Genomic DNA, 25,447 nt, shown 5'->3' with positions numbered 1-25,447 from the left:
TGAAACAGTCACCTTCACAGCTCTGTTTATTCACTGAAATTGAAGAGTTCAATTCCATTCAAAACACTTTATCTCACAAGGAAATATTATTTTGGGCATAATTTAAATATTAGCTAGGCCTGATGTTTTCATAACCCATCTTTAAACCAAAATGTAACAAGACAATGTGTATTTTCTTGTTTTATATCACACTGAATTTAGTGATGGTTCACAAGTAGTGACTTGACTTGTGTGTGTGTTCTGGTGCATGTCTCAGCGTCCTCAAGTTGTTGTGCAACAGGAAGGAATGGAGAGGCTGTCATATTTGGTGTCTGGAGGCTTCAGGTATAATGTGTTGACAAGCAAACAAATGTACACATACAACGCACATAGTCACACATGATGAACAAGTAGGCATACCATACAAAATAGCCTGGAGATAGACACACACACACACCATTCAAACAAATGTGTACTAAATCGTGATGTTGAGATTCTCATGCAGGTGAATCCCCCTTACATGTACTTTATCATAGGCTACCTCGGGAGTGGCTTGGAATGCGAGTGATTTATAAATGATACGTCACTTCACCTGGTCAGGACACGTGTAACCAAGGAGTGCCTTCCGGTCGAAGAGACATTGTACTCAATGCTGACGTTATCATTTTTTACTTTCCTTCTGGGGACCAACTAGTGTTCTAGGGGCTGACTCTGGATCAGCATTCCAGTTTATTGTCTACGCCAGACATTTGGGTGTGGAGCAAGTCGGAAGTGGGTTGAAAAGGAAAGAGCTGAACCAAGCGGGCAGGGCATAGTGATTTGGAGACAGTGGAGAGAACGGACAGCAAATCCCTTGTTAAGCCAATTTTGAATTCATTCGTTTGATTGAGCTTAAATTATAACCACGTGCAATCGGAAGAATTCGTCCCATTTTCCACAGCGGAAGCCAATGAATTGGGACTGTTCGCTTGCCACGTCTGTAGAATTAAAAAAAACTAAAACATTTTTTGCGTCTTCCTGGCAAATGATAGCAGCAGAAACTATTTGAAACATCTAACCGGATTAGGCTACTTTAAGAACACGAATTTTGGACGAAATTAGGTTAGACCAGTGTCAATTTTAAGTGCGTTATTGAGTGTCCCTGCTGTTTGGAGGAAGAACGCATATTCCCACGCCACTACAATCAACGTTTGACCATTTGGCAGGGCGTTGCTGCTTTTTTTTTCTCCCGTTCTGAAGAACTCGTGCCGAAGTTAACAGTTTAAAGGGGGGAAAAACTAAATTGGAATAGCCTACTCTCTCAAACACAAGAAAATGTCTGGAAACAACAGTATCGACGCGGTTAAGCGAAAGATCAAAGTTTTACAGCAACAGGCAGATGAAGCCGAAGAGCGAGCTGAACTTCTTCAGCGACAGGTCGAGGTGGAGAAAACATCAAGAGAACAGGTAAAATTATATTTTAGAATCATCCATCGACATTCCCATTTTTTTGTTTTTTTGGCATTCCGACAATATTAGATCGACGTGCGCAGATAGGCTACATTGTTTATTTTTTAAAAGTATACTACAATTGGGACTGGGTTGTCATTCATGCAATTAATTAACCTTTTAACGTTACACCTCCGCCCTACAAGGAGCCTATTGACATGGGAATTTTCGTAGCAGGTTAGGACAGTGGTACCCAACCGTTATCTGTTACTGTACCAACATCTTACTCTGCCGGAGTACACCTGAAGTATCCTCTCGTGCATTTTACCAGTATATTTATGGCATCATGAGTCGTAGGCCAAGTCTTAGTACCGCTGGTTGGGAACCACAGGGTTAGGAGCGCAATTTCGCTAAACCTTTTCCTAACCTTAACCTAATTCTCCTAACATGCTACGAAAAAGTCATTTCCGGTCGTAGCTGTATCGAAGTGAGGTGTTTCTAGGTATTCTCCTATTGACACCTTTCAAATGGGTTGTGTATTGTTGAGTACATTACAAAGGAATTGTTAGTGTAAGTTGTTGCGCAAAATAGATGGGGACTTTATGACCATTTAAAAAAAAATGAAGTCATTGAGGGACTGGGGCTTAAAGTAACTGCCCAGTGTTTGCGGACATGACCTGTAATTAATTAAAATATGGGTTTAATAGTTTGGGTATTATGTGTGTTAAAACAAATATTTTCTGTGTTGGAATGGTGTGGGCCTACACAGATCATTCAAAATATTAACACAAGTAGACCACTAATTGGCCAGCTCATACTCATCAGGAGGATGATGACATTCTCTGAGGAAATAGTATCTATATTTTTTGACTTTCTGTTTGAGTTTGTTTCCGAATAGTTCTCTAATTTATGCTTTGGCCCCATACGAGTATCGGATGAGTCAACAACAACATTTGGTAATGAGTTAACAGAATATTACTTTTTAAAAGTTAGATTTTCACTGGACAGGTACTTTAAGCCAAATATACTGAGGGGGATTTGATAAATGCCCCGGATGAACCTGGTTAGTGTTGATTGTGTTTGTTTTGGAACTGGGCTGCTTCCCAGACTTGAGCCAGGTGCCCAGTTTTGGCCGAAGGTAAAGTCTGCTCAAACCAAAAGTGGTGTAGGTTAAACATGTGGAGTAATGAGTAGGATTCTGTTTTCACATGCAAAAGTGATTGCTTTGGATAACAAGGCTTTATCTGCCTTCCCAATGAAACTAGTTTGAAAAAGCAACATATTTTGTGTTTCCCCAATATGCGTTTAGCAGAGGCACGCTGCTGCTAAATCGTGGCCACCCCAGGAAGACACTTTAGCAAAGAGTCAAGTCTACAAAACTTAGTGCACTCAGTCCGTAACATATTTTAGTTTTGGGGACAAAACTGTATTTAAATCCAATGTTTCATCAATGAGAGAATTAGCAGAATGTAATCTAGCTCAATCTTCTCCTCAGTGGTGTGACTTTATCTATCGTCTGTTTCATACATTTCCTTCAATTGGCAAGAGGCTGAGACGCTTAACTTTCCACAACTAAATTGCCTTATAGCCTTTTTCTAAAATAGATTAAATAAAACCTTCATCACTCTTCACACAATATTCAATTTTGATAAAGCAAAAACAGGTTTAGAGATTTTTGCAAATGTATTAAAAATAAAGAACAAATAACATTTACATAAGTAGTCAGACCCTTTACTCAGTACTTTGTTGAAGCACCTTTTGGCAGTGATTATAGCCTCAAGTCTTCTTGGGTATGACGTTACAAGCTTGACACACCTGTATTTAGGGAGTTCCTCCCATTATTCTCTACAGATCCTCTCAAGCTCTGTTAAGTTGGATGGGGAGCGTCACGACACAGCTATTTTCAGGTCTCCAGAGACGTTCGATCGGGTTCAAGTCTGGCCTCTGGCTGGGTCACTCAAGGACATTCAGAGACTTGTCCTGAAGCCACTCCTGCGTTGTCTGGGCTGTGTGCTTAGGGTCGTTGTCCTATTGGAAGGTGAACCATGCCCCAGTTTGTGGTCTTGAGCGCTCTGGAGCAGGTTTTTATCAAGGATCTCTCTGTACTGGGTTCGAGTCCAGGCTCGGTCGCGGAGACCCATGGGGCGGTGCACGATTGGCCCAGCGTCTCCCGGGTTAGGGGAGGGTTTGGCCGGCAGGGATGTCCTTGTCCCATCGCACACTAGCGACTCCTGTGGCGGGCCGGGCGCAGTGTACGGTGTTTCCTCCGACACATTGGTGCGGCTGGCTTCCGGGTTAAGTTGGCATTGTGTCAAGAAGCAGTGCTCCTTGGTTGGGTTGTATTTTGGAGGACGCACGGCTCTCGACCTTCGCCTCTCCGAGTCCGTACGGGAGTTGCAGCAATGAGACAAGACTAACTACCAATTGGATACTACAAAGTTAGGGAGGAAAAAAGGGTAAAAGAAATCTCTCTGTACTTTGCTCCGTTCATCTTTCCCTCGATCCTGACTAGTCTCCCAGTCCCTGCCGCTGAAAAACATCCCCACAGCATGATGCTGCCACCACCAAGCTTCACCGTAGGGATGGTGGCAGGTTTCCTCCAGACGTGACGCTTGGCATTCAGGCCAAAGAGTTCAATCTTGGTTTCATCAGACCAGAAAATCTTGTTTCTCATGATCCGAGAGTCTTTAGGTGCCTTTTGGCAAACTCCAAGCCTGCTGTCATGTGCCTTTTACTGAGGAGTGGCTTCTGTCTGGCCACTCTACCATACAGGCCTGATTTGGTGGAGTGCTGCAGAGATGGTCCTTCTGGAAGGTAGGTTCTCCACATAGGAACTCTGGAGGTCTGTCAGAGGGACCAGCGGGTTCTTGGTCACCTCCTTGACCAAGGCACTTCTCCCCTGATTGCTCAGTTTGGCTGGGTGGCCAGCTCTAGGAAGTCTTCCATTTAAGAGTGATGGAGGCCACGGTGATATGAAATTGTATTTATTACATGCGCCGAATATAACAGGTTATCTGTTATCTGTTATCTGCTTACTTAAAATGTGTAAAAAATTGTTTTTTTACAATTTTCTTTTAAGAGCAATAAAATAACAATAGCGAGGCTATATATGTAACAGTATAACTTTATGCCGTCCCCTCGCCCCGGGCGCGAACCAGGGACCATCTGCACACATCAACAACAGTCACCCACGAAGCGTCGTTACCCATCGCTCCACAAAAGCCGCGGCCCTTGCAGAGGAAGGGGAACTACTACTTCTAGGTTTCAGAGCAAGTGATGTAACCGATTGAAAGGCTATTAGCGCATACCACCGCTAACTAGCTAGCCATTTCACATCCGTTACACTCACCCCCCCTTCAACCTCCTCCTTTTCCGCAGCAACCAGTGATCCGGGTCAACAGCATCAATGTAACAGTATAACTTTAAACCGTCCCCTCGCCCCGACACGGGCGCGAAACAGGGACCCTCTGCACACATCAACACCGGTCGCCCACGAAGCATCGTTAGCATCGCTCCACAAAGGCCGCGGCCCTTGCAGAGCAAGGGGATCCACTACTTCTAGGTTTCAGAGCAAGTGACGTAACCGATTTGAAAGGCTATTAGCGCGTATCACCGCTAACTAGCTAGCCATTTCACATCCGTTACATATACAGGGGGTACCGGTAAGTTTAGGTAATTGAGGTTATATGTAGGTGGAGTTACTAAAATGACTATGCATAGATAATAACAGAGTAGCAGCAGCATAGAAGAGAAGGGTGGGCAATGCAAATAGTCTGGGTAGCCATTTGATGAGATGTTCAGGAGTCTTATGGCTTGGGGTTAGTAACTGTTTACAAGCCTCTTGGACCTAAACCTGGCGCTCCGGTACTGCTTGCCGTGCGGTAGCAGAGAGAACAGTATGACTAGCGTGGCTGGTGGGAGGGAGATCATGTTGCGATTGACCAATCAAAGCTCACTATAGATTCCAGGCCCTACTGGATTGGATCACCTAGCATGCTTGCTAGGACCGTCATGAGGGCATGACGGTCCCCCTTGTTCGCAATGGGAGGTACTTACCCACAGGCTTGCCCTGGTAAGTACCTCTGAAGTTGTTCAATTTCTCGCCCATTTAGGCGTGTTTTGCACCGTCTGGAAGTTAATTCTGTTCGATTTGAAACCAGGCTGCCTTCCGGGCATGAGCCAAGTGCCCTGCTCTGTACAACGGAGAAGTCGGCTCCAAACAAAAGTGAGAGTAAAGGACGTGTAGCATTCTGTGTTTTCACGTGCAAAAGTAATTTGATAACGCTTTATCCGTCTCCCCAAGGATAACTAGTTAAAGCTTCAGACATTTATTTTATGGAAAACCCGTCCCAGCGTAATAGAACTCCCTCACTAACGTGCAGCTATAGGCACACTGGATTGTGGTCATTGTAGTTGATTACCACATGTTCTGCTCTCAACTAATGCATATATTGACCTGTTACAAATGACATCTTACTACATCTTCCAACAGTTAATGCTTGATAGTGAAACGGTGCGTTGAGCTCACCTGATACAAAGTAACAGATTCTACAGTGTTACACTGAACATAACCAGTGTACTGGATGGATGCGTGTGAGAATATCAAGGGGAATAAATGGTCATCTGACAGGAGCATTGTGTCTAGCCTCCTACATCGGTGGACAACGTGAGATGTGATGCAATGTTAAAAGTGCTTTGACCACTAGAAAAAGCACTATATAAATCATATCATGGCATATACAGTAAATCTTATGTTCTAAGAGGGGTTGGGGTCAATTCCATTTAAATTTGAGGCTAAATGTCAGTATACGTCCTACTCTTTCCCTTCTCCCCCTCCCTGATACAGGCTGAGGCTGAAGTTGCTTCCCTGAACAGGCGCATCCAGCTGGTTGAGGAGGAGTTGGACAGGGCCCAGGAGAGACTGGCGACCGCTCTGCAGAAACTGGAGGAGGCAGAGAAGGCTGCGGATGAGAGTGAGAGGTCAGTGGAACACAGCGCACGTGAACAGAAAGGGGAAAACACTGCAATTAGCTCTTCTTACATCAGCTTATATCTCAGTGCTGTACAGAAACCCAGCCTAAAACCCCAAACAGCAAGCAATGCAGGTGTAGAAGCACAGTGGCTAGGAAAAACTTCCTAGAAAGGCCAAAACCTAGGAAGAAACCTAGAGAGGAACCAGGCTATGAGGGGTGGCCAGTCCTCTTCTGGCTGTGCCGGGTGGAGATTATAACAGAACATGGCCAAGATGTTCATAAATGACCAGCATGGTCAAATAATAATAATAATCACAGTAGTTGTCGAGGGTGCAGCAAGTCAGCACCTCAGGAGTAAATGTCAGTTGGCTTTTCATAGCCGATCATTTAGGGTATCTCTACCGCTCCTGTCTCTAGAGTGTTGAAAACAGCAGGTCTGGGACAGGTAGCACGTCCGGTGAACAGGTCAGCGTTCCATAGCCGCAGGCAGAACAGTTGAACCTGGAGCAGCAGCATGGCCAGGTGGACTGGGGACAGCAAGGATTTATCATGACACGTAGTCCTGAGGCATGGTCCTAGGGCTCAGGTCCTAAATCAAAGGTCCTAAATCAAGTCATCTGCATAGATTTGTATACACTTGTACTTGTTTGAAATAGGACTAATATAAGCACACACAAAGGAAGCATGACTTTTTAACATGGGATCCCATGAAGTAAGACATATTGAAAAATAGGGGACTTGGCCTCAGTCACTATGGTCTGAACCAGGGATTTGCAACTTTGATGGGGGTGGGGGCACAAAAATCGGAGGGGCCACAGTGGCTTGAGGGTCTGCGGGCCTACAGTACCAGTCAGAAGTTTGGACACACCTACTCATTCAGGTTTTTCCTTAATTATTATTCTACATTGTAGAAAAAAATAAAGACAACTATGAAGTAACACATGGAATCATGTAACCAAAGTTTTAAACAAATCAAAATATATTTTTGATTCTTCAAAGTAGCCATCGTTTGCCTTGATGATAGCTTTGCACACACTTGGCATTCTCTCAACCAGCTTCATGAGGAACGGTCTTAAAGGAGTTCCTTCATATGATGAGCACTTCTTGGCTGCTTTTCCTTCACCCCAACTCATCCCAAACCATAAATCAATCAAATTTATTGATGAAGCCCTTTGTACATCAGCCGATTTCACAAAGCGCTACACAGAAACCCAGCCTAAAACCCCAAACAGCAAGCAATGCAGATGTAGAAGCACGGTGGCTAGGAAAAACTCCCTAATAAAGGAAGAAACCTAGAGGAACCAGTCTCGGTTGGGGGACCAGTCCTCTTCTGGCTGTGCCAGGTTGAGATTATAACAGTACATGGCCAAGATGTTCAAACGTTCATAGATGACCAGCAGAGTCTAATAATAATAATCACAGTGGTTGTAGAGGGTGCAGCAGGTCAGCACCCCAGGAGTAAAAAATATATATTTTGATTTGTTTAATACTTTTTTGGTTACTACATGATTCCATTTGTTATTTCATAGTTTTGATGTCTTCACTTCTACAATGTAGAAGATAGTAAAAATAAAGAAAAACCCTCGAATGAGTGTGTCCAAAGTTTTGACTGGTCTTGTAAATGCGGGCTGCCAGTTGCCCATCCCTAGTCAGTTTGTCGTTGTTGGACTGGAAGTGAAAGCACATGGGCGCAAAGATGGCACAGACAAAAGGGGAAACGCATACATATCACGGGGGTATAAATCTGAAGGATCTGTTAAGAACTTCCCCTCAAATATGATGAGAGCATGTCCAGTGGGGAGAGAGCATGTCCAGTGGGGAGAGAGCATGTCCAGTGGGGAGAGAGCATGTCCAGTGGGGAGAGAGCATGTCCAGTGGGGAGAGAGCATGTCCAGTGGGGAGAGAGCATGTCCAGTGGGGAGAGAGCATGTCCAGTGGGGAGAGAGCATGTCCAGTGGGGAGAGAGCATGTCCAGTGGGGAGAGAGCATGTCCAGTGGGGAGAGAGCATGTCCAGTGGGGAGAGAGCATGTCCAGTGGGGAGAGAGCATGTCCAGTGGCGAGAAGATGGAGCTAGATGAAACTTGGCCAATATTCTGCTAATTTTGTCATAGAATGTTTAATCACTCACAAAATAACTTTCTGTTCCCAAAACTAGAATCTGTTATAGAGTGCACTAAGTTTTGCCGTAGTTTCTAAAAATGTTGTTTAGGAGTGCAAGGGCGAATTGAGTTATTGCATACGTGCTCTTCAGACTTTGCATTCCCTAACGGGAATATGCAAATACATGCTACAACATGCCAATAGGCTCTCGCTAGCTCGTGCTTGGCTCATCCCACCTCTTTGCTTGTTCCGCCCATTGTGCTTAATTTGCTCCAATTGGAAACGATGCCGGTTGATACTTCTTGGGTTAGTTACCAGTATCTTTGACGATTGTGTATTTGTCATCAAAAAGAAAGGACCAAGGCACTCTTCATATAATTAATTAAAATGCCTTTATTAGTATGGCATGTTCAATAGAAACAATGTTTTTTAAAAACCTGACGCGTTTCGACTGCATGGCCTTCGTCAGGGAGTTGATTGTGTATTTGTGTTTGGTCTCGCTATCTTCTGTTAATTGATTGGATGTCTTTCTCTGCACTGTTGAGTTTCTCCCTCCATTGTGCCTCCCAGAGTGTGTGAAATGTAGTGTCACATGCTGCTGACAGTGTGCAATATTAAGATTGTGTGTTTTAGTTTGACAAATATCCAAAGTCTAATATTGAGTATTGGCGTGTTACGATAGGATACGAGAAATGTAAGTTTCAATACCAGATGAATTCCTACATGGTACATTACATCTAACGTGTGTGTGTTTGTTCCAGGGGCATGAAGGTGATTGAGAACAGGGCCCTGAAGGATGAGGAGAAGATGGAGCTACAGGAGATCCAGCTGAAAGAGGCCAAGCACATTGCTGAGGAGGCTGACCGCAAGTACGAGGAGGTGAGGATATCTCACACACACACACACACACACACACACACACACACACGGCAGACTTCACACACACTGCAGGGTTCTATCCTCGGATAGTTGAGCAACATTGCTGAGAAAAGTTCATACAATATGCGTGTTGCAATTGGTATGATCATGTACACACACACACACAATGCTTTAGTACAACCTCATATGCGCACACACACACAATGAGGTAACATCGAGACACAGAAGTGGATGAGGGCATCATCGCATACTTTTCTTCTCACGTGAGGCTGTAAGCTCACTAGTACAGTTTTGCCCTAGAGGTACCCAATTTATATCCACAGTGGGCATCTCTACTCACACTTCACCTGTACACCATCTGCGCCCATCTTGCGAGCAATTGTTTCCATCTGGCTTCTTATGCAACTGGCAGTAAATAGTTGTGTGTGTGCGTCTACAGGTGGCTCGTAAGCTGCTGATCATCGAGGGGGATCACGAGCGCACAGAGGAGAGGGCAGAGCTTGCTGAGGCGTGAGTGTCCACGTGATTGAACTGCACAATAGTTACACACACACGCATACACAGAACTACACTAGTGGTACGATACATCACTTATCCCCACAGCCGAAGAGGATTTTGTCAAATAATTTAGTTATACTGATGTTTTCCTCCAAATGAATGTAGAGATCTATTACACACAAAATACTGCATCAATTTGACATGTACAGCATTGTAGCTCTATGTTTAATACACTCTTGTCACACAACTACAGAATACAGAACTACACGATGCAGAATGCAAACATACATCTTGATATCTCATTTGGATTATATTCAAACAATTCCCTGTCTACATCACTATGCCAGGCCAGAGTCATGTATTAGGGGTTCAAGCAGCAAATCTAGGCCACATCCTCTCATGCAGTGCTGTGCCAGTTGGTCATGCTATAACAAGCGATTGAAGATGAAAACCTTTATAGTTCATGCCCCTCATCCCATTTTGAGCTATTGTGGGTATCATCTCAAACATGGCTGCTGCTGACCAATGAACATTCAAGTGGTCTTGACCTGGCACACAAATGCATATAAATCAGACACATTATTCGTATTGTAACAACTTGATAGACATGTTCTAAACACTGTCGACTCAATGTGAGCAAGTTTAAATCGACCACACGGTGGCGCTATAACGGCACTTATTTATTCCTCTTGATCTGACTACCTTGATTGCTCTTGACCTGATGAAATTTGGCGCACTCAGGGATGAGTCTAGCTAACCTGTAGAGTATAGTTCTTTGGCCGCATGGTTGCATTGTTGGACAGGGAAAACAAGCTCATTGGCTTATAGCGGCCATATTGTTTGAGCGAGAGCCTTGGAAAACCTCGCGTTTTAACGATGTATCCATTGACGCTATATTACAAGTTTGGTGCTGAGCGTTTCTGGAGAAGACCACATTAATACAAATGTTCAAAAATACATCATCCAAAGAATTATGTGTGATCTGTTGAGTTCTGATATTTGGCAAGCGTGGTAAGGAGTACAGAAGTGGCAAATCCTATGGCGATCTGTCCAATTTGTTCTGATGGTGGCATTGTGGGGCCATAGTTTGAGCCGCTCTGTGGCTGCTTGACGCTATATTTAAATACAAATACTGCTTGGAGTTTGCAATTTTGTGACTGTTCCATTGTATTGGACCAACACAATCAAGCGCAGCACAAGTTTTTAAAAGTATTTGATACTGTTCTGCATTATAGTAGTCCCACTTCCGGTATCATCCCAAACTGGCCCCATCCTCACTGTTCCCAAGACCATGAGAATAAACTTGTGTGTTTGCATAACAATGGTTCTGCATCCTAATTAATAAATGCCCTCCTCCCCCATCTGTCCGTCTCTGCATGTTTCTGGGGGTCCGACCTAAATTCAACGCATGACCCACCCCCCACCCTCCATACGCCCCCTGCACCGCATGTGTGACTACGCCCCCTCCCTGCACTAATAGCAAAGCCAGGGCCCTGGAGGAGGAGCTGAGGGGTTTCGACCAATCGCTGAAGTCCCTGCAGGCCTCTGAAGACCAGGTATTGTGTGTTTCTGTGGAGTGAATCCATACCCCTCAACTTATTCCACATTTTGTTGTCTTAGTCTCAATTCCAAAATGATTAAATACATTTTTTTTAATCTTACCCGTCTACACACAATACCCCATAATGCAAAGTGAAAATGTGCTTTTAAAAAGGAAATACAATTAATTTACATAAGTATTCACACCCCTGAGTCAATACATGTTAGAATCACCTTTGGTAGCGGTTACGGAGTATTTGCACACTTGGATTGTACAATATTATAGTCTGCTTTTTCTTTTAGTCATCTTCCAATAGGTTCCCTTTTCGAGGCGTTAGAAAACCTCCCTGGTCTTTGGTTGAATCTATTTTGAAACTCACTGCTCAAATGAGGGACTTTAAAGATAATTGTATGTGTGGGAAACAGATGAGGTAGTCATTCAAAAATCATGTTAAACACTATTGCACACAGCGAGTCCATGCAGCTTATGTGACTTGTTAAGCAAATGTTTACTCCTGAACTTATTCAGGTTTGACATAACAAAGGGGTTGAATAGTTATTGACTCAAGACATTTCAGCTTTTCATTTTTTATTAATATATATACAAACATAATTCCACTTTGACATGGGGTATTGTGTGTAGGCCAGTGACAATCTCAGTTTGATCAATTTTAAATTCGGGCTGTAACAACAAAATATGAAAATCAAGGGGTGTGAATACTTTCTGAAGGCACTATGTGTGCAAATGCCTATGTCTGTGTGTACTGAAAAGGAGGGGTGTCAGTTCATTGTCTGAACATTCTTTGGTGATAAAATGTCACTTACAAAGACAAATATGATTATTCATGTTCTGAATCATTCAGTGGGGTATTTCTAACATATCATTAACATTATATCCAATAAGTCAGATTTCGTAACCTAATGCATCTGATAATAAGTACAGAGCTCTGTTGACATAGCGTGCAGGTTTCAACATTTTAGGATTCTACATTTTGGTTGTCATCAGTTGTTTCCGCGGGTTGCAAAACTAGCATGACACGAGCTGAATTAAATGTAAAAGGCTTTGAAAATCAAGCTCAGTGCTCCGTTGACATTTCAGAGACGCTTGTTTTTGAAAATAACAGGAATTTGGAATTAATATAAAAAGCGTATACATGTCATGTCTCATCTATATCCATCTTACCTCTTGTTTTATGTCCTGCAGATTTGAGAAGATAGATTAGTTAAGGGTGAAAGTGAGCCTGTCAGGTAGCCAGTAGCTTTCATTCATTCATTTAATTTTTCTTATTTATTTTTACCACTTTTTAAAATCTGGCCTCCATTGATTTGGTCACCCTAATTCTGGCCATCCTACAAGGGTAAACACTCAAACTTATGATAGACATGAGGTTTGGGCTGTGTTTTTGTGTTTAAAAAAAAAAAAAGATCATATAAACATTTTTTTTTTTACCCATTTGTGAAAATCATGTGTTTTTTGATTGGTGAGTGTGCCTATACTTAACGGTGTGTAAGAGAAATGCATGTATGAGTGTGTTCATGCTCAACTGACTGCTTTAGTGTAATCTACCATTGGTCTAACATCAGGCTCAAGATTTATGGATGTAAGAACTATTTATTGTTAAAAGATCTCAAAAGGTGCACATAGAAAGTCTCTATTTCTGTGAGTGTGTGGAGGATGAGAAAGAAGTAATCAGAATCATGGCCTCGGGACAAACGGGTGGTCCTCTTTGGATGACTCCCGGACCTGCAGACTCCAACCTCTCCTTCTCTTTCCATATCTTTTCAGTATCTGCCTTGTCTCTCCTTGACTCGCGCTTGCCTCCCTTTCTCTTCCCTACTCTTTTCTCAACTTGTGTTTGCATGAAATCCAGTGTGCATGTTAAGGAAGTGACAACCTACTGCTTTAAAATTGATGGGAGAGTTCCGGTTGTGTGTAGGATAGGAAATGGGTGATGCCATGTCAACTCATCCAGTAAGAAACGCTTGCTTTAGTTTTCTGTTGCAAAACGTTTTGCTACGGTGTGCCCTACTGAAAATAACACAGAATTGACACATGAGAACTCGAGCATGCACAACTCACTTTTTTAATGCCCTTAAGGACATCTCCAGCCTAAAGCATGCCATTCTAACGACAGTGGACATTACTCGTATAGCTTGTCTTTCGTTAAGGATGTTGCTTAAAATGATTTCCTTTTGTGAGGTAGGCACACTTTAATATGGAGATATGGTCTGTAACCGCTGTGGGTTGTGGTTAGCCTCATGTCTTTTCTCTTGACATAAGGCACTCATTTTTCATGTTTCCTAATTATCTACTCCCGAGACCAATTGTCATCTCACCATCAATTATCTTAAACTGTATTGCCAATGTTGCCAATGTTTTCACACTGCTACTCTTTCCTTCTTTTTCACTGCTCTGCCCTCGTTGCCCACTGTGCCATCTCTCCTTGTCTTCTCATTCTCTTGAAACGAAAACTCAATGGCGACCTCCCCTCAAATCCAGTAAATGTGCTGAACTGGAGGAGGAGCTGAAAAACGTCACCAATAACCTTAAGTCCCTGGAGGCCCAGGCAGAGAAGGTAGTGTGTCGGTTTGTTGGTATTTTACCTGGTTGTGTAAACCTCAGATTAATCTAGCATGTACCTGTGGGCATGTTTTTTTTTTTGACTGTATACATCTCTGAGGAAGTAATTTAGTAGGTATTGTGCGTTGACAATTTTTCTTTGCACATTTGGGGGGGGGGGGGGGGGGGGCGCTGTGTGTGTACGTACGTACACAGAGTACCTGTTTATCTGTGTGCAGCATGTGTATTTGAGTGCAGCTGCTGTATTCACCCTACACCAAAGGTTCTGTATTGACACTGCCTTGAACAACATTGGCTGTGTGTAGTTCATATCCAGATGCCTCAGGCAGTTAGCCTTGGGTTACTTGGTCAGTGTAGTTAATTTCCCTTTGGCATTTACCCCCATTCCAGTCTTGAGAATAGCTCCTACCTCTCCCAGACATCCAATCTTGTCATCAATGCCCTTTACAGCCTATGTTTATAATTCCTAGAAAGGTCACACTTGCATGATTAATTGAGAATTTAATCGCCATATTTCTGATTGGACCGAAGGCCTGCGTGGACAAACACCCCCATACTAAGTTAAGGGTTTGGTCTAATATAACATAGAGAACGTTACTTTTAATGAATTGTTCCTTTGCACCCACTTTGTAATCGTTATCCTCCAATGACCCTGCAGTGGAATAGAGATGAACACTTCCAGGGCTATGTTCAATAGGCACCAAACAGAAGACTAAAACAGGAGAGACTAACATGACTCATTTTCCGTTGCAAAAACATTTGACGGTTTCCAATGCGTGACCTAATGACCACAACCCAGGTTTATAATTGTTGCATATGCATGTCCAGATCTGCTCCGAGCAGATGCATAGTAAAGTTTCTTCAATGGAATAATGGTTAGATCAGTGGTATTCTACTTCCACCTTTTATGGACAGTAGTGTTCTCGTGTTTCACCAGTGACTGATTTAGACCTGGGAAACCAGTGGCCTGTCCTATGGGGCATAATGTTTAGAACTTTGCCAAGTTAAATGTTTAACGTAGTCATTTGAAGCATTCCTATCTACAGTTATTTTGTTTGGTACATTTCTATTTGAAACATCCTGAACGTTTCACACCTCGATACTCATCAGATGTTTTTTCTTTTCTTTGAGCCAATCGGTGATTGGGCAATTTGAGAGACTGCAGTTCAACCGTATTCAAGGCCCCACACAGAATTGCAATCTCAGCAAGAATTCTGGTATCTCTGGAGCTGTAGACAGATGGATTAACTTAACCTCTGAAGGAGCCAAGTCACACATGCACTGTTGACTTCACAGGGACTGCCCTTGATATTGTTCTAATTGTTGAACTAATTTGGCATGCATTATAATGACATGTTTTTAGGAATCCTTCCATTGCAGCATCAACGAACTGGTCTTTTACATGAGATTGAGTTCATGTCAATTATTTAATGTTTTGGTGGGTGGGCGCTCTGCTTTAAACTGACAGTCCTCTCTTCTACTACAGTACTCCCAGAAGGAGGACAAGTATGAGGAAGAGATCAAGATCCTGACTGACAAGCTCAAAGAGGTAAGTGGATAACCTGTAGAGCAGGGATCAAGTAGATTCAGAAGTGAGCCTATTTATTATTTTATAAGAAATGAGCCGACGGTAAGTGGGCCAGAACATAATTACAAATAATTAGTACTTTGCAAGTTGACCGCAAGAAGCCATAAGATGTAATATTTGACTAAAACATTATCATTTCAAACCTTGCTTACGTTTGTATAGGATCACATACAGTGAGCTCCAGGTATTGGGACTGTGACCGACAAAAATATCATCCCCGACAAAATGCTAACCTTCCCTGTTATGCTAACCTCTCACTATTACAATGTCTTGGGATTATGATATTTGTGCGTCTAACTTTCGCTCCTCATTATTCACAATTTTATTCAGGACTAGCCGTAATCATGTTAACATCCACATTAATGTCGAAGTGTTTATAAATGTATTCTATTTACAATAAATGACTCCAATGACACTACATTTACCACAAAATAATCTAAAACGCAACAAAAACAAATGGCAAATGCTTTCAACAAGTTTGTAGAATCACATGATGTAATCATTGCGTGCTAGGTATATGGGACGAAAGGGATATGGGACGAAAGGGAATTTGTCCCAATAGTTTGGCCCCCCAAAATGTGGGGACTTTGTACAAAAAGTGCTGTGATTTTTAAACAGTTCACCTGATGGAATATTAAAAACTAGAATTAAAGATGAGTCTGCACTTTAACCTCATAGTCATTGTATTGTTTCAGAGCCAAAACAATTTGCTGTCCCAATACTTTTGGAGCTTACTGTATATCTATCCATGGGAATACTTTGGAACAGATTTCCAAAATTGAAATCAATTGGAAGTTAATTTGCTGGTGTTTTTACAATCTTATGTCCAACAATAAAATAATTATATTGGGATGCCAGTTGGGTAACCCTGACTTAAAGAGTGGGGGGGGAAGCCTCATTTCGGTAGATAGAATTGCAGCTGGTTGACACTTTCACAAGAGAATCTCAGGGAAGGCCATCTGTCATGCTTTTTGTTTGTTTTGACATGTCCCCTTGTAGTATCTAGTGTCTCGGGGTGCATTTTTTTTCAACGTTTCCTCAAGGAGATTTGTTTGACAGTATTTAAGATGTTCGATCTGTTTGCAGTTTCTTGCTCATTGCATTTATTTCTTTATTCACAGTCAGGTTAGTTTGGTTTTAAATCCGAGTTAACCTATTTAGTCTAGGTCATCAAGGTTCTAGTAGTTTCTTGATTGAATGCTTTGTTTTGACTTATTTTCTTAGGCTGAGACTCGTGCTGAGTTTGCTGAGAGGTCTGTGGCCAAGCTGGAGAAGACCATAGATGATCTGGAAGGTAGGATCCAGACGCTTTGCCTTGACGGTGCATTGGGATATACAGGAGTTTACAGGAAAAGTCCTGTTCTGGCTTAATCAGTCTATTATTTTAGCATACATCACTTTCCCTTTGGCAACTTCCCTCACTCTCCTTCTGTTTTTTTCCTACCTGTTCTCCACTCTTTCTCTTTTTCCCCTTCACTCTTTGGCCTCTCTGAACAGATGAGCTATATGCACAGAAACTCAAGTATAAGGCCATTAGCGAGGAGTTGGACCATGCCCTCAATGACATGACCTCCATGTAAATACGGGCTGACCGTGTGTGTGGTTGGCATGCAGGGCCTGTGGGGTTTGACTGAGAATCTAATATTCCCCTAACACTGCACTGAAGTCAGGGGGCCAGGAAAAACACCTGACTCTCTATAACACGTCACCTAACAGCCATGTAATGTTCACTTTTCTAAGGAGTTGGCAGATGTGACAAACTATATCATGCAAAAGCAAAGCTTGACTCATGCAACAAAATCTGCCAACCAACACTATTTATACTAATGGGTTTTTGTGCTTGTAAAAAATATCTAGGTGTGATATGAGTGGTGTGACATTTTAAAGGTGGTTTGTGAAGTAATAACTGAATTACTGGATGCTTGCAATTTCCATATCAATGCACTAAATGTCCACAAGAAAAGAGTCGGTGATACCCAATGGCTACTAATGGTCACAATGTAATGATCTCAGAATCCGTAGTCACGGTTTCTCAACCCCTCTGTTTTCAGATAAATGTCGGGAAGCTCACTTCCTCACTCCCCTGTTGTGGTTTCAAGAATTTCGTCTCAGTCCTCCTGATGAACATCCATTTCGTTGGCGTGGTTCTCTCTCCCCCTCCCTTCCTGTCCATCTTCACTCATTCCTTACGTGGTTGTTAAATCTGTTCCCTTTGTGCTTTTCTTTTCACTCAAACTCCTTTGCCCAACTTTCTCGCTCTCCTTGGGCAACTGTATTTGTTTCTTTGGCTCACTGTGCTCAAGCCTGCACTCTTTGTAATTTGGTTCTCTATCTTGCCTTGTCCCATGTTTCACCCTGTCCTCTACATGTGATTCTATATAAATGTTGAACAAAGGGAGGAGGAAAAACCTGTCTACTGTCTCCTTTTTAACAATTTCTTTTCAAACCTTTTTCAAACTGACATCACAAACACAATGGTTTCTGTTGCTCTTTCCATGTTCATTGTTTTTCCACAAATAGTCATGGTAGAAATTGTACAATTTTATCTGATTTTAATGAGGCTTTGGCAGTAGTGATGGTGCCTCCACATTGGGCTTTAGGCTAGCACTAGAAATAAGAACACAACACATTTTAAGGGCAAAACACAAGGTTTCATTAAACATGTTACATTGGTATTTTTGCTCATTTACTCTTATCGAGATCCACTTGCAACAAGTTCATTCAAACAAGATGTCACAATTGATAGGGTTAGTTTACACGACCAACTAATGTGCCACAATGGTGCACTTGAGAAGTTTACAATACAACGAAAACTGAATAGAAGTGCAGCTTACATGAAATATGAACATGCTTGAAAAATTCAATTTTCAATGTGAAGATCCACCCCATCTGTTTGACAGCCTTACTGTTGGGTTTGGGCTTGTTCTGTGTTGCATCTGATCTCCTGTAGTTGCCTGTCTTGTACTTGTGCCGGGTTATCTTGGCGAGACGGGTGGAGTGCGTTTGCAAAATTCTATGATGTCACGCAATTTATAAAATGGTCAGGTAAGAAGGATAGATATAGGTCGATCACTGATGTTGGGAAATTTAGTCCTGGCTTGCAGTTGGCGTTCCAATTCTTCCCAATGGGGTTGAGGTCAGGGCTCTGTGCAGGACAGTAAAGTTCTTCCACACCGATCTCAACAAACCATTGCTGTATGGACCTCGCTTTCTGCACGATGGCATATTTTTATTTATTATGGATCCCCATTAGCTACTGCCAAAGCAGCAGCTACTCTTCATGGGGTCCAGCAAAATTAAGGCAGTTTATACAATTTTAAAAACATTACAATACATTCACAGATTTCACAACACACTGTATGCCCTCAGGCCCCATTGTCATGCTAAAACAGGAAAGGGCCTTCCCCAAACTGTTGCCACAAAGTTGGAAGCACAGAATCGTCTAGAATGTCATTGTATGCTGTAGCGTTAAGATTTCCCTTGACTGGAACTAAGGGACCTAGCCCGAACCATGAAAAACAGCTCCACACAATTATTCCTCCTCCGCCAAACTTTAGTTGGCTCTATGCATTCGGGCAGGTAACGTTCTCCTGGCATCCGCCCAACCCAGATTCGTCCATCGGACTGCCTGATAGTGAAGTGTTTCCTCACTCCAGAGACCGCGTTTCCGCTACTCCAGAGTCAAATGGTGTCGAGCTTTATACCACTCCTGCCGAGGCTTGGCATTGCGCATGGTGATCTTAGGCTTGTGTGCTGTTGCTCTGCCGTGGAAACCCATTTCATGAAGCTCATGACGAACAGTTCTTGTGCTGATGTTGCTTCCAGAAGGCAGTTTGGAAGTCTTTAGTGAGTGTTGCAACCGAGGACAGACAATTTCGACATGCTTCAGCACTCAGCGTTCCTGTTCTGTGAGCTTGTGTGGCCTAACACTTCGCGGCTAAGTGTTAGCTTTCCTTTTTACAATAACAGCACTTACACCATACAAAGTGCCTGAAATAGTTTTGTTTTTTAGTGTCAAAGTATTTATACTATTCACTCCGCTTCATAGTATGAACATGTTAGAAACATGACCAATAGTAGTAGGCTACATCGACTATAGCAGTAGGCCTACCTGTATGGGGAAAAACACACATTTTAAATGGAACTGTAGTCTTCCTCATTCATAATTTGGAGGTAGGTTGTAATCTATAGTATCAATGGGCTTTATAAACTTTTCACACATTCAAACCAGCTGATGAACAGAAAGGCAGTTCCAGATAGTGTTAGTTGTATTAACTTTTGAGGCAGTGGATAGTGTAGAGTAGACCCTTCCCCCCGATATTCTGATTTGATAGGACGACGTTGTCAATGGATATGCGCTTGTTCTGCCCTGGAAATTACTCAGCTAGCCAACTACTGTTCAATTCTTGTTTTAATGCAGACTGCAGATGGTTGTAGAACTTTTACCGGACCTTTTACTTTTGATGTCATGAGAAATATGGCTGTCCGTATAGGCTACTCGTATTGAACCCAAAGTCAATAGATTCCTGGCAGAAGAGACGGAGTGCTACTGATTCTGCTTCCACGCCCGCATCTGTTTACATCTCTGGTGTGGCAGGTGAAATTACTGCGCTCACGTCCTGTTCATGTCCTGTTCACGTCCTCTTCACGGTGTAGCTCCTCTGAAACAACCCCTCCTGAAAAAAATCACACTTGTGCTTAATAACCTACAGAGGTATGGAATGTAATAGTTGGAACGTATCGACCATGTCCTTTGTACAACAAGGGTGTAGCCTAAATACTTCGAGGGTGTAGCCTAAATACTTCAAGGGTGTTCATCGCAGATCAAGGAGGGGGCAGCGGAGTGTGCAGCAGCTACATAAAAATACATGTGCAGAAATCTTTAGCCTAAAGAAAATCAGGTTTCCAGAAAATCCAGAACCGCAGCCACTCCGATTTATTGAGATTTCAATTAGATTAGAAAAACTTGATTCAGAATTTAATGACCAAATTCCTGATATGGTGATTAAAAAATATTATATTTGTAGTAAATTCACTTAAACTTAAGGATGCAGTGGTTGAATATTCAGGGGAATATCTTTCTTGCATGAGGAAAAACATTACTCAACTTTTCCCAGTGACTCTATCCTAGGCCGTGTTCAACTGGGCAAATTTGTGGCATGTTCAGATTGCAACATTATGTAGAACAAACATTTCTCTGACATGCAGAATAGGGGTCAGCTCTGTTAATTACATTTCTTTCTGCAACGTTCCACAATTGCGTTAAAGGCCCAACGCACCCTACACAGAGCGACAGAGCATCGTATACAGTCACTTCCAGAATTTGTGCTGCATAAAAGTATGTATATATGCTCGGTCGCTGCGTTTGCCTGAAGTGTGTAGCGGCCTTTTGCTGAACGTGGTCCTATAGTGTCCACGTTTCTAGCCTTTGAGTGTCCATGTTGCTCAGGTATTCCCTTCAGTGTACACATGCATTTTACACTTCCTACACTGTGCTTTAGTGGGCTTCCAACCAGTGGCCACTCCAAGTATTCCTTCGGGCTGGGCGATTATGGCATATTAACTTGTGAGCGATATCTGGATTTTTATATATTTTTTCTGTAATTAAGCTTTGTACAATTTTAAAGGTAAAAACGACTGCATTTGAAACTGTCAGCAATGATCTAATGAATTCAGGGCTTTAGATTATACCTAGGCTAAATATCAGCCTTCCACAACCAGAAGACCCATTAATTTAATTTTTTTTATCAAAATTGTTTAACCTCTCTAGGGTATGTGGGACGGTGGAGTCTCACCTCGTCAACAGCCAGTGAAATTGCAGGGCGCCAAATTCAAAACAGAAATCCCATAATTAAAAATCCTCAAACATACATGTATTTTACACCATTTTAAAGATACATTTGTTGTAAATCCAGCCACAGTGTCCGATTTCAAATAGGCTTTACGATGAAAGCAAACGATTTGTTAGGCGAGTGCCTATTCACAGAAAAACACAGCCATTTTTCCAGCCAAAGAGAGGAGTCACAAAAAGCAGAAATATAGATACAATGTATCACTAACCTTTGATCTTCATCAGATGACACTCATAGGACTTCATCTTACACAATACATATGTATTGTTCGAGGAAGTTCATATTTGTATCCAAAAATCTGTTTACATTGGCGCATTATGTTCAGTAGTTCCAAAACATCCGGTGATTTTGCAGAGAGCCACATCAATTTACATATTGAATTTTAGATCCACTTCTCTTTGCAACCGCTGTGTCAGATTTCAAAAAAACTTTACGGAAAAGGCAAACGGCGCTAAGATGACAAATCAACCCAAAGAGATATCCGCCATGTTAGAGTCAACATAAGTCATAAATAGCATTATAAATATTCACTTACCTTTGATCTTCGTCAGAATGCACTCCCAGGAATCCTAGTTCCACAGTAAATGTTTGTTTTGTTCGATAATGTCCAAATTCCTCCTTGTTGTTTGCACGTTCAGTACACAATCATTATGAACACACCCTTCTACCTCCTACTGTTTGAACAACATGCTAGCCTGTCCACTATGTTCAGATGTTATCAAGTGGCCTACCATATTTCTGAGCTGTGTAGTGCTAGGGCAAAAAAAACTACACCTCATGGTCCACAGGACCGAGTTTGGGGAAACACTGCCCAAGTGGCTAACCTAGTAAGTCTGCCCCCTTGTGGCAATTTTTTTCTTCATCTTCCCTCTACTCCATGCTCAGGTAATGTGACCTTTTCTGTACTCTGCTTATTTTTACTATTCATTCTGTTTACTATGCTCCTACCTTTCCTTCTCACATCCAATTGATTGTTTTACTGTCTACACTTTTTTTTTATATAGCAGTGTTGCTCAATGCGTATCCTGGAGACCCACTGTGAATGCTGGGTATTGGATATTTATACTGCTTTTACACAGGCAGCCCAATTTTTTATATATATATTTTATCGTTAATTGGTCTTATGACCAATCATAAGCTCAAACATATATTTGATGTGTAAAGATCTGATGTGATTGGTCAAAAGACTAGTGAAATAATTGGTCTGTCTTTGTAAATGCAGCCTTTGTATATCTGCCTGGTTCATGAATGCAAGTTAAGCCGCTGAATAGGGTTGCAAAGCTACTGGTCATTTACCAAAGTTACCGGACTCCAGTAAGTTTGGTAATTAACAGGTAATCTATGGTAACTTTTTAGTATGTTATACTGTTAAAGTGTGTGTACTTCTGTATATACAAGTTTCTAGTGAATAGACCACATGGTTCAAGAGAAAATAGCTAAATTAATGAAGAAAGCATCTAATCAACAAAGGCATTATTTCAATAACTCTGCAACTTTTCCAACTATGAAGTAATATTTTTAGATTGTGTGGCCTTACCACATAAAATAAATAAGAGACCCAGAGATAATTAGACACATGATCATCTGAAGTACTCAAAGACCACTTAGTTGTTGTCTGATAAAATAACAATTGGAAAGTTACCAACATTCTGGTAATTTACTTGTGAACTTCAAAAGTTTCCAGTAATACCTTCCCTTTGCAACCCTACCACTGAGGATTGCCCATTTTCTTTTTAGAAATGTCGAGTTATATTTTTAGAGGGTAACATTACCCAAACCCTCAGTCAAATTGGGCAAAATCATAATCGCAATAATAAACCGTCGCAAAACAGGCTAAAGTAATTATTGGGGTTATAGTCAGTTGTCATAAACTGACCGGCTGATTTTGGCAGTGTTCTGTAGCCGTGCTTCTACACCTGCATTGCTTGCTGTTTGGGGTTTTAGGCTGGGTTTCTGTACAGCACTTCTGTACAGCTCCACAGTATATATTATAACTCAGAAATGTTCACTGTTTTCACAAGAAAGACTGACACACATTTTCTGTTTTGACAGTTTAATTAGCTGATGTACGAAGGGCTATATAAAATAAACTTGATTGCCTTGATTAAAACAGAGGGCTCCATTAGTGGTACCTAGGGATTCTTGGTGTGTTACCCAGACGAATAATAAATGATTAATCTCTCCCTCCAGAGAGACTGGCCAATGCCAAGGAGGAGAACCTCAAGATCCATGCCACCCTGGACCAGACCCTGCAGGACCTCAACAGCTTCTGAGAACCCCCCCCCCACACTTCTCTTTCTGTCTCTCCTTTCTCCTCACTCTGCTGTCGTGGTGTCAAGGTAGGAAAAATCCCCACTGGGGGTTTACCCTTGTGATGCTGAAGCATGCCAAAACCACTATTTACTATGACACCTTTATTCTCAACAGCTTTGATTGTTCTTGTTAAACATTGTTCTTCAATGTGACATATTGTGGAAGCGCTTGCCTTTATCCATTGGAATGGTCTTTAATAGGGACACTCGGTCATACTTATGTGGTCTACTATACCATCTTCTCCTTGCTTGAATGTGGCTAGCATGACTGCCTTTAAGGATTCCTTGCCAAGTTAACGAGAACACGGTCAGTCCACTCACCCATAGAATATCCCATTTTAGTTTCCAGCCATTCAAGATCAACCATAGAAAAGGGGGAAACGGAGCACATGATTTTTGCCAGCCATTTACTACATAGGATTATTCACTTCTGACTTCAGTCCTGCTGTTGTATTCCCTGGACTGGTTCTATGTTCTGTAACACCGTCCTTTAACGCCTAAACCCTCAAAGTTCACACATCTGAAAGTGCTGAAGTGGTAAGCAAGATTTGAAGAAGCTCCACTTGGTCTATCATAGGGTTGGGCCATCACTGCGTTGCTTTGGCCTTTGCAATCCTTTATGATTAGTTGATGCCAAAATTAATTAGTGGATAGGGTCCAAAATGGAACTAGGCTTCTTTCCGTCCTTCTATACAGTATATCCCTTTTATCCTGCCCTTTGCCTAATTTACACCAATACAGTTTGGGACAAAAACCACATTGGGTGGTCTGGATTTGATGATGTCCAAGCTGTATCATGCAATCAAGTTTTTTTTTCTTTCTATTCCTTAGGGATATGCATAATTTGTTTGATATTTTGCCTCGTATGTGTTTTCTCCTACTGAAACCATAGCCACTATCAAAAAACAGTCCGGCACTTGTTGGCACTAATTATTTGGCCTGAACTCTCCAATCCATTTTTTTAAACAAATTGGTTTTTTGATCTATTACATCACATCTTCTCACATCAGATCTTTTTCAGAGCTGATTGGTCAAAATGCAGCCTTTAGTTTGAGAAGTCTATAGTGAGGTTGTTGGGTTCAAAAATCAATGGCCATCACTTTGCCAGTACCATGCCAATTATAGAAAATGGGTTGGGTATTTAAACCTATACTATAAGTAGGATTTAAACTACAACACGTAAAATAATTAAGACCTCAATGTTTTAACTGGAAATTCACCCAGAGATGTATAACCACTTTGTTACAGTCTTGTTCCATTGTAATGACGTTTTCTTTGAATAAAGACCATGGTTTTTACTGCCATACAAAACTGTCTCTTTGGATTTTCATTTTAAGTTAAATTCTCCAAGTGCAATCTGATTGTTGTATAGACTATTTTTGATTGCACAAGCCAGGGATGGGTCAATTCAGTCTGAGTTGCTTTATAATTAGCCCATTTTTTAAAAACGCACATCGTAAAGGATGCATGCATAAAATAGACACGAGTATAATTACCATCATGTTACGTGCACAACCACTCACAAGCAAACAGTAATGTACAGCTAACTGTGAGGAAAAGTCTTCATCACATTTTGTTTTTGGATAAGTCTTGATGTGTAGCATGTCTTCATACTGTATCCTGTTTAGACATTTTTATTAAATGTTGAGTGGCTGACATTTATGTTCAGACTTTACTGTTATTGATAAGTGAATTTGTATGAATGTCTGTATTTGTC

General features: G+C 41.8%; 1 protein-coding gene across 8 annotated transcripts in view; it reads left to right on the top strand.

Annotated features, from left to right (window-relative positions):
• Positions 1–25,041, top strand: part of LOC129831107 (tropomyosin alpha-3 chain) — a 36,837-nt gene extending 11,796 nt beyond the window's left edge. The window contains exons 1-9 of one of the 8 annotated variants that reach the window (XM_055894158.1): positions 623–1,425; positions 6,254–6,387; positions 9,243–9,360; positions 9,800–9,870; positions 13,898–13,973; positions 15,465–15,527; positions 16,791–16,860; positions 17,064–17,142; positions 17,618–18,378. In XM_055894158.1, coding sequence (XP_055750133.1) covers positions 1,294–1,425; positions 6,254–6,387; positions 9,243–9,360; positions 9,800–9,870; positions 13,898–13,973; positions 15,465–15,527; positions 16,791–16,860; positions 17,064–17,142; positions 17,618–17,621 — 747 coding nt within the window. In that variant the 5' untranslated portion in view covers positions 623–1,293 and the 3' untranslated portion in view covers positions 17,622–18,378. Of the gene's footprint in view, positions 1–622; positions 1,426–6,253; positions 6,388–9,242; positions 9,361–9,799; positions 9,871–11,338; positions 11,415–13,897; positions 13,974–15,464; positions 15,528–16,790; positions 16,861–17,063; positions 17,143–17,617; positions 18,383–23,608 lie in introns of those variants that run through there. The other 7 variants (XM_055894156.1, XM_055894155.1, XM_055894152.1 and 4 more) reach the window with 7 other exon arrangements.
• Positions 25,042–25,447: the final 406 nt, after the last annotated feature.

The sequence above is a fragment of the Salvelinus fontinalis genome, chromosome 32 (genome assembly GCF_029448725.1).
Source record: "Salvelinus fontinalis isolate EN_2023a chromosome 32, ASM2944872v1, whole genome shotgun sequence".
Lineage (NCBI taxonomy): Eukaryota > Metazoa > Chordata > Actinopteri > Salmoniformes > Salmonidae > Salvelinus > Salvelinus fontinalis.
Note: the sequence above shows the minus strand (reverse complement) of the source record. Positions and strands in the feature narration are given on the sequence as shown.